This window comes from Microtus oregoni, unplaced genomic scaffold, assembly GCF_018167655.1.
Source record: "Microtus oregoni isolate MIOR12 unplaced genomic scaffold, Mior012 000012F_ref0000307, whole genome shotgun sequence".
Lineage (NCBI taxonomy): Eukaryota > Metazoa > Chordata > Mammalia > Rodentia > Cricetidae > Microtus > Microtus oregoni.
Genome location: NW_024543071.1, coordinates 53,431,920 through 53,440,396, shown reverse-complemented (window position 1 = coordinate 53,440,396; position 8,477 = coordinate 53,431,920). Strand labels below are relative to the sequence as shown.

The following is an 8,477-nucleotide window of genomic DNA, read 5'->3' as shown; positions in this document are numbered from 1 at the left end:
GGGGCTGTGTCCATGGACCTCAGAGGGTTCTCAATGCCCCCCGAGGAATACAAAGAGACTTCTCATGTCCTTCTGTCCCGCATGGTCACCAGAGTCCTGCCTTCTATTCCCTGTTCTCTGGAAAGCAGACTTTAGGGGGCAGAAGCCAGCTCTGGCTGGTTGCCATGTCCCCAGTACCCAGTCAGAGCTGGCCCTGCCTGGTACTTAACTAGAATTAATAAGGCAGGTGGAGGAGGGCTGAGGGACAGGAAACAAAGGCACCCCTCCGCTGCCTCCTTCCTCTCCCTCCCCCTAACTTGTCTTTGAGAAGGGGCCAAGAGTCCCCACCTGGGCATCCCCAGGTCCTGGCCTTGAGAAATAGTGATGGTGGCCTGGCACAAGGTTGCTGGTCAGTGCCCACATGACTGCCCTTCCAGCTTTCCACTTCGGCGAGCTGAAAATTAAACCTGACTCAATGAACCTTTTACCCTAGCTGGGCCTTCTCCTTTCTCAGCTGCGGTGCTGCCTACACTCCCTTCCCCACATTCCCAGGCCCTCTCTGTCCACTTCTTCCCCTCCTTCTCCCAGTGGAGACCTTGTGGTCTCCGGCTTGGACCCTGGCAAGGCCTTCCAGGTCCTTTCCTGGCTCATTCCCCAAGACTGGCATCCAGAGCCCTTTCAAAGAAAGACAAAGCCATCTGTCATCCCCTTGTCATTAGGGGAAAACACCAGGCCAATGCCGCAAGCCCTGCAAGACAACAGCTTCCTTCTTGGAGTGGCCTGAGCACTCCCGGAAGATTCAGTCCCAGAAGGAAAATGGTGGAGCGGCTGCTGACAAACGCTGTGTCTCAGATGTCACCTTGGGAGTCACTGGCAGGGAGATGGGAGGTCATTGAGAAGGGCTAACAGGATACAGCAATCTGGAGAAGCTGGTAGGGGGTGGCCAGTGTCACTCTGAGGACACAGGGAACAAAGCTGAGGGACCCTGACCAAGATATGACAGGCAGGCCAGAGGAGCTGAGCTGTGACAAAGGAACCATAGCCTGGTCAGAAGAGTGGAGGGTCAGGCAGGGCCTGCAAAGTCACTGGGTCCCTGATCCTCAGGCATGGATCCCAGGCCACAAGGCCCTCTTGGATCAAGATTTACAACTTGGGAAGAGGGGGGAGCTTAGTTTTGATACATTCTTGGGCCTCAGTTTCCCTAACTAAAGAGATGTGGATCCCCTGCTGGCCATCGCTCTAGTGCTTGTTCATCTGGGGGTGCTCTTGCCCATGCCAGTTTTCCAGGCTTGCACTTGCTTTGCCCCCACTCCCCACAGCTGCCTCAGGCTCAGAGCTGCCTCACCCTCATTTCCCAAGCAGGATGCCAGACCCAGGGTGGGCACCGCCTCCCTCCAGGCCGCACAGCTTATCAGAGCCCCCCTCTTTGCTGGGGTTTGGGGTAACTCATCAGACCTGCCCCTCATTCTGTTCACAGCTGTGTCTGGTGACGGGGGAGGGGGGGAGAAAGAGAGAGAGACCCACAGAAACAGAGAGGCTAAGGACATGAGGCATTCATTCTTCACTGCTGCCCTCCCCATAGCTGGGAGCCCAGGGCCTCCTGGCAGGAAGGACCCTGGACACTGCCACGCCCCCCCCCCAACAGCCAAATTGCCTAACAATTCCGACTTCAGAGTGCCTGCAGCAGTCAGCAGCACCCATCAGCTGGGTGGCCTTCAGACTGAACACCAAGGCTTTGGGCTGAAGCACAGTGGGGACTGAGAAGGAGGCTCATCCCCTCCAACCACTTCCCCTCCCCTCCCCACAGGGGAAGGACTTGGGGAACAGCCTAGGGACTGGTGGCAGAAGGGTCAGTGACCCTCTGCAGAGGCCTTCTGGAGGTTTCTGCCGTCCCTCAGCTGAGGCCTCAGACTCCAGAAAGGGTGCTCAGAACCACAGTTCACCGACTCAGGCTCCCCGCCAAAGGACAGAGGCCCTGATGAGAACAAAGGTGAACAGGGTGGGAAGGGTCAGAGGGCAGGCTCAGGCCACCTGAGTCAGCTTTGAGGAAAGTTAGCCTGTGCCTAGTGAAGCCCAGCCACGTCCCAGCAGGTAAGAGGATGGTCAAAGGCTTCCTGCCAGTTCAGAGGAGGGTGCAGGAGGCCTGGAGCCCAGCTGCTTGCTGCAGCTAATGGCGTGACAGTAGCCACCAAGAAGCCCCAAACTATCTGGTCATCTTGGACCTACAGCAGGAGCAGTCTTAGAGGGAAGGCACCCTGGGACACAGGTGCCCCCGCACGGACAGTGACAGAGGTAATCAGCTGCACACAGCATGGTTCAAGGCCTCGTGGGAGGGACAGCCCTGTGTCAGGGGACAAGGACTTCTCCTTTGCCCTTCCCCTGAACCCCACAGAGACAGCAGGGAGTGGAAAGGGCCCAGACCCTGCCTTCCAGGTCCAACTGTCCCCAGTGCTCAGTGCATCCGTAGCTACTCTGTCTAAGCCTCAGTTTCCACATCTGTAAACTGGGTCTAAGGGTTTGTTCCCAGAGCAGAGCAAACAAATCCATTTTGGTCACAGCGCCCTTGAAGACCACAAAGACTAGGCAAGACAATTTGCAATTTTGTTTGAAGCATCAATGAGCTGTAAGATTTGAGCCCCATGGCTCACAGCCTTAAGGAAGTGGGGAGAGCTGCAAGGACAGAGGGAAGGCAGAGGGAAGGGGACTTCTTTTCTGGTGGTCCTCAAGGTACAGGGCTGATGGGGCTACAAACGAGTCACAGCCCACTGCTGTCTGCCTTAAGTAGCGACAAGGAAAGCACCTTTCTGGGTGGATCTGGGCTGGACTCCAGGCAGGCCTGTCCACCCACCAGGGACCAGGCCCTGACTACCTTGCCAGTCAGTAAAGCCAAATCCTCTCTGAGGACTGGGAATCCTCCAGGTCAGGAATCTCAACGGTTAATTTTCCAAGGGTTAAGGGCAGCTTCCAGCAGGAGTCCTCAGAGGCCCTGGCACACAGAACTGTCCCTGTTCCCGGAGGAGGAGCAGAGGGCAAGGACAGGAACTGGCCCTGGGGGATCTGGACCCAGTAGGCTGTGGAAGGTGAGGGCAGGTGGAGCTTATAGGAGCTGGGGGTGGGGCCCTAAGAACTTTGGCTGCCTGGCTCTCAGCCCAGCCACCCGCCCCCAGTTCTCCAATAACTGGGCACAAATGCTTCCTGCCTGGGGCCTCCAGGCCGGCAAATACAGCGGGTAGGAGTGGACACATCAGGCCTGTGCCTAGTGAAGCCCAGCCACGTCCCAGCAGGTAAGAGGATGGTCAGAGGCTTCCTGCCAGTTCAGAGGAGGGTGCAGGAGGCCTGGAGCCCAGCTGCTTGCTGCAGCTAATGGCGTGGCAGTCTTCTCTCCCTGGAAAATTTGGCATTGGTTTTACCATCTATAAAATGAGTGTAGTTCTATGGTGAAGATTGTGTGGGTGGGACCAGTCCATCCTTCCGACTGTCTGACTCCCTCTTCTCAGCTTATGTGTGTTAGACCTGAGAAAAAGCCATTCCCACGGCTGCCTGATTAATGCAAGCTGCATTTAGAGCTGCACAACGGACTGGCCAGACAACAGCCTCCCCCTAAGTCAGGATTTCAGAGACCAGCCCCTCACTGGCTTTTGAGAGGAAGGGTTAGGTTGACAGAAAGAGCTGTTGAGATAATTGGCTGTTAGCATCTGGGCAGAAGAATGGGGGCTCAGTGCTCAAGGCTGTCTGGGGGTAAATGAGTACGAGAACGCATACATGGAAAGGGGGGTCACCACAGTTGTTCGGGAGTCCAACAAGGCAAGGGGCTGGGCATATATTATGGGGTTACCAGTTCAGCATAGGTTGAAAAACATGGTTTGCAGGACACGTTTGCTTTAGGGAAAAAGAAAATTATTCTTGTAAGGTGTAAGGTATGGAGACTTTCTTTTCTTTTCTTTCTTTCTTTTTCTTTTTTGTTTTGGTTTGGTTTTTGGAGATAGGGTTTCTCTGTGTAGCTTTGAAGCCTGACCTGGAACTGGCTTTGTAGACCAAGCTGGCCTTGAACTCACAGAGCTCCTCCAGCCTCTGCCTCCTGAGTGTTGAGGTTAAAGGCATGCACAGCCACCTCCTGGCAAGGTATGGAGACTTAGTAACAATGTAACAATGGCAATGTGGCTTCTCAGGAACAACATGGTCCTGTCTTGGTTGCACAGGTGAAGGGACCTTCCTTCTAAAGACATCAAGGAAAATTGTCTCCTCTGAGAGAAAAGTGGAGAGCGCAACACACCCTCCAAGAAAGTTCCAGAAGCAGGACTGAGGTTCCAAGTGGAACAAAAATTTAGCTGAAAGTGTCCTAGAGCTTGGCTTCTGGGTACAGGTGGGAGACAGCCGACACTACCACCCAGCTACCTCTTCACGAGCAGCCCTCTGCCTCAGACTTCTCAGGACCTGGGAGCTCTGTGTCTGGTGAACTCCTGCCCTACACCAGGATGTGCTCCCTGCCTGTCTCCCGGCAGCCCCTGCGCCGAGTGGCTGTGACTGGGGGCACCCACGGGAATGAGATGTGTGGTGTCTACCTGGTCAAGCACTGGCTGCAGGCTCCAGGGGAGCTGCAGAGACCCAGCTTCTCAGCCATGCCAGTTCTGGCCAACCCAGCAGCCACAGCTGCCTGTCGCCGTTACCTGGGCTGTGATCTCAACCGCGCTTGCACCCTCACCTTCCTCAAGTGAGTAGACTTGGCCAAGGTGGCTGGTCCACAGCCGGGTACTAGCATCCTGCACACCGCCTCTGTGGCTTGCATCCCTGCCTCTGTGGCTCACATCCCCGCACCCCCGCCTCTGTGGCTCGCACCCCCGCCTCTGTGGCTCGCATCCCCGCACCCCCGCCTCTGTGGCTCGCACCCCCACCTCTGTGGCTCACATCCCCGCATCCCTGCACCCCCCGCCTCTGTGACTAGCAAGCTACCCCTGCCTTTGCTCATTGACCCTCTGGTTTAGAGAGATTCAGATCAACGTTACCTCTTCCAGTAAGTCTGTCCTGACAGCAACCTGGATCAGCCACTGATCCTTAGGCCAGACTCTTACCAGTTGGAGTGAGATTCACATGGGGAATAGGAGGTGTGAGCCTCAGGTTCCAGGAGACACAGAGGAAGTGTGTGTGTGTGTGTGTGTGTGTGTGTGTGTGTGTGTGTGTACCACTTGCTACATGAAGCATCCAACCTGGCCAAGAGCAGTCTGGGAAAGTTTCTTGTAGGAGGTGGCATCTCAGTCAAGCCCTCAAAGGTGAGAAGCTAGCCAAGAGGAGGCTGAGATGATGGGGACTGGTGTGCCCGACTTTCCCCACAGTTCCACAGCCACTCCTAATGACCCATATGAGGTGACAAGAGCCCGAGAGCTGAACCAGCTACTGGGTCCCAAGGGCACAGACCAGGCTTTCGACTTTATCCTGGACCTGCACAACACCACGGCCAACACTGGGGTCTGCCTCATCTCTGAAGCCTCCCACAGCTCCTTCAACCTGCACCTGTGCCGCTACCTACAGGTGGTCCCTAGAGGGCAGGGAGAGGGAGGGCAGGGAGCAGGGCCAAGGGACCAGAGTCACCTCTGCTTGTCCTCTGTTCCCAGAGGCCTGCCACCTGCAGGTACTCCAGAGTCTCTGGAACCTTCCAACCAAGGGAGAGAGGTGGGACAGGGCAAATGACACTGTGCTTCCTGTACACTGCTCTTCCCAGTCTCAGTGCCTCAGTTTCCCCTCTCAAGAAGGCCTGGATCCTGATTGGCCCCCCTCACTCTACAGCTGCAGAACCCGGGGCTGCCCTGCCGCCTCTTGCAGTATGAGCCACCCGGAGCAGAGACCTACAGCGTGGAATCTGTGTCCAAGAATGGAATCGGTGAGCAGGTGGGGTAGGAGAAATAGGCAGGGAGAAGAGGGCCGAAGGGTGGATGGAGTCAGGGCCTGGAGAGGCTGAGTTGGAAGGGGTAGGACAGACGCTTGGAGGGCAGAATCAGCACCCAGAGGGGCGGGACCTCCTGTAGGTGTCTGGGCCTGGGGCACCTGCCTGACTTTTCCCTTCCTGGTCCCCAGGTCTAGAGCTGGGCCCCCAGCCTCAGGGCGTGCTGCTGGCCGACCTGTTCTCACAGATGAGAACTCTGGTGGCCTCCACTCTGGACTTCATTGAACTCTTCAACCAAGGTAAGACCCCACAGTAGCTTTTAGGGAAACTGAGGTGGGGGAGAAAATGGAGAAATAGGCAGTCACACTCAACCTCTCCACAGGCAAGGCCTTTCCGGCCTTTGAGATAGACATCTACAGGATCTTGGGTAGAGTGGACTTCCCACGCACAGCGGACGGCGACCTGGCTGGCACTGTGCACCCTCAGCTCCAGGTCAGTCCTGCGGGAAACGAGGGGTGGGGGTGGTACCCTGAATGTCCGATGGAGCCCCCAGTACCTTAGAATCCTAGTGGACCAGAGGCTGATCCCGTCCAAGCCTGCAGCTGGAGCCCCGCCTCGTACCTGGCATTTGGAGCAGCACAAATCTTCACACTTGGAGTGGAGGGAGGCCCCTGGGTGGCTGTTTAACTGAAGAGCAGTGGGGATCAGACATTGTCACCTGATTGGAAGTGCAAACGTTCTTTTTTCATGGATATGCAAGCAACCCCGTGTCTGTGAGCTGACTCTCCACACGGGGTCGTTGTTGAACAGGGTCTTGTGCAGCCCTGTGGCCTTTCCTGCAGCAGTCTTAGTATTTTCTAGAGTATCTGACGCCTGGCAGAGCATTGTACGCCAGGTCTGCCCATAAGCTTTGCTAATGATATGTAATAACAGTTACTTTAAAAAATATAAGCTTGTTCTATACTTTGTCCAAGAGGAGACTGTAGGCAGAAGCAGTTCTGGTGAGAGGGTATTTCCTGATGATGTCATTGCTGTCCTAATTTGCATAGTATATTCCATGATGTTCTTGCGCCTGATGACATATTTCTCAGAACTAACCGTTTTTAGACAGTGTTCCTTGGCAAGGCTGGAGTTACTCCTCCTGGGGGAAGGGAGGATGGGGGGCAGAGATCATGGCCCCAGCTACCTTGGCCTTGGCTCTTCTCCCAGGACCATGACTTTGAGCCACTGAGGCCCGGTGAACCCATCTTCAAGCTGTTCAGTGGTGAGGACGTGCTATACGAGGGGAACTCCACTGTGTACCCCGTGTTCATTAATGAGGCTGCCTACTACGAGAAACACGTGGCTTTCATGAAATCTGAGAGGATCCGGGTCTCTGTGCCTGCCCTGCCCGAACTGACCTCCAGCTCCACCCTGGCTCCCTAACCCAAGTCATACCTGCCTGGTCTCAGTTTCCATATCTGAGGATAAGGAACATTTCCAAGCCCAGGGTCCTCTGTCCTACTCTGGGCACCATGCCCCTTGTCAGACAACCAATCCCATGATATAAAATAAAATGTAAAATAAAATAAAAGAACCATGGTTCTTGTTCTCTGCCCAGCATGGCCTCTCTTTGGGGAGGTGGGTGGAGGAGCAAAAGAATGCCCACAGGACCATGCAAGGACCTGGACATGTGGGCACAGCACATTGAAGGGGAAACTGAGGGAAGGGCCAGTAAGTGTAGCCTTGGACCTGGGACCAGTGACAACCATCTCTGTGCCCACATCTGGCCACACATCCTGGAAATAGGGAGAGATCATATATGTGGAGACCAATCTGGGGAGGGACTTTCAAGAGCCCAGGAGGGATCCCCAGCCCCCTACAGACATGTACCCGTGTGTATGTGTGTATGTATTACCAAGGGTCCTGGGCCCACAAGTGTTCTTTTGGGGTGATCTGTATGTAGCTAGGCACATGGCCTAGATGCAAATTTCCAGGTGACTCAAGGGATTCAGGATGCCTAAGAGGTGTCACCAGGACAACTGTCCAGCTGCAGGGCACTGGGGGGGCGGGGGAGATGGCTTGGGTCGTGCAGAAGGAAGCCAAAGTTCAGTTACCACCATCTTCTCTACCTCCCCCCACCCAGTAGCATCCGGGGAGTGAGCACAACCTGGAATCTGAGGACCAGGTCTCTGTGTCTGCCCTGCTGGATTGACCTCCACCTCCACCAGCACAAGGTCCTGGTGGTAACCCCTGGTCCTTACCCAGGTTCCCTCTGGGGCAGGCAAAAAGGTCAGGATGCTGGGGCCCAGAGCTCTGTCCTTCTGCAGCCTCACGTGCTGGACCTCTGCAGTCTGCCTGGCCCATCCATCTCCCTGCGGCCATGGCTGCCATGCCGCCTCCTGGTATTGAGCTGAGAGATGAGAAGGTGTGAAGGATACGGGTGCGCCAGGGACCAGCTGGCAGACAAGATGGATGAGAGGGCAGTGGGGGCCAGCAGGAGCCTGGGGCAGGCAGGCAGGCCAGTTAGGGAGGGGTGCCTGTGTTCATGTGCCGGGCTTTGTCCCCTGTGTGGACGGAGAGACGGTACGCACACACACAAAAGCTTCATCCACTGTCCTGCCGTGAGTGGGCCTGAGTT

At 55.8% G+C, this 8,477-nt stretch overlaps 1 protein-coding gene across 3 annotated transcripts; it reads left to right on the top strand.

Annotated features, from left to right (window-relative positions):
- The first annotated feature begins 2,044 nt into the window (after positions 1-2,044).
- Acy3 (aminoacylase 3) lies at positions 2,045-7,442 on the top strand. 3 transcript variants are annotated; one of them, XM_041661884.1, is made up of 7 exons: positions 2,045-2,070; positions 4,179-4,690; positions 5,310-5,505; positions 5,761-5,854; positions 6,049-6,156; positions 6,240-6,349; positions 7,067-7,442. In XM_041661884.1, exons 2-7 carry the CDS (start codon positions 4,455-4,457, stop codon positions 7,280-7,282), a joined length of 960 nt encoding a protein of 319 aa, XP_041517818.1. In that variant the 5' UTR covers positions 2,045-2,070; positions 4,179-4,454; the 3' UTR covers positions 7,283-7,442. The 3 variants fall into 3 exon arrangements, with proteins under 3 accessions (XP_041517818.1, XP_041517817.1, XP_041517816.1); XM_041661883.1 differs by lacking the exon at positions 2,045-2,070 and adding an exon at positions 3,008-3,059; XM_041661882.1 differs by lacking the exon at positions 2,045-2,070 and adding an exon at positions 3,066-3,263.
- The last annotated feature ends 1,035 nt before the right edge of the window (positions 7,443-8,477 follow it).

Coding starts and splice junctions, on each gene's coding strand:
- Acy3 (XM_041661884.1), top strand. CDS start 4,455: ATGTGCTCCCTGCCTGTCTCCCGGCAGCCCCTGCGCCGAGTGGCTGTG. Junction 5,506..5,760: donor ACCTGTGCCGCTACCTACAG/GTGGTCCCTAGA, acceptor CTCACTCTACAG/CTGCAGAACCCGGGGCTGCC. Junction 6,157..6,239: donor CATTGAACTCTTCAACCAAG/GTAAGACCCCAC, acceptor ACCTCTCCACAG/GCAAGGCCTTTCCGGCCTTT.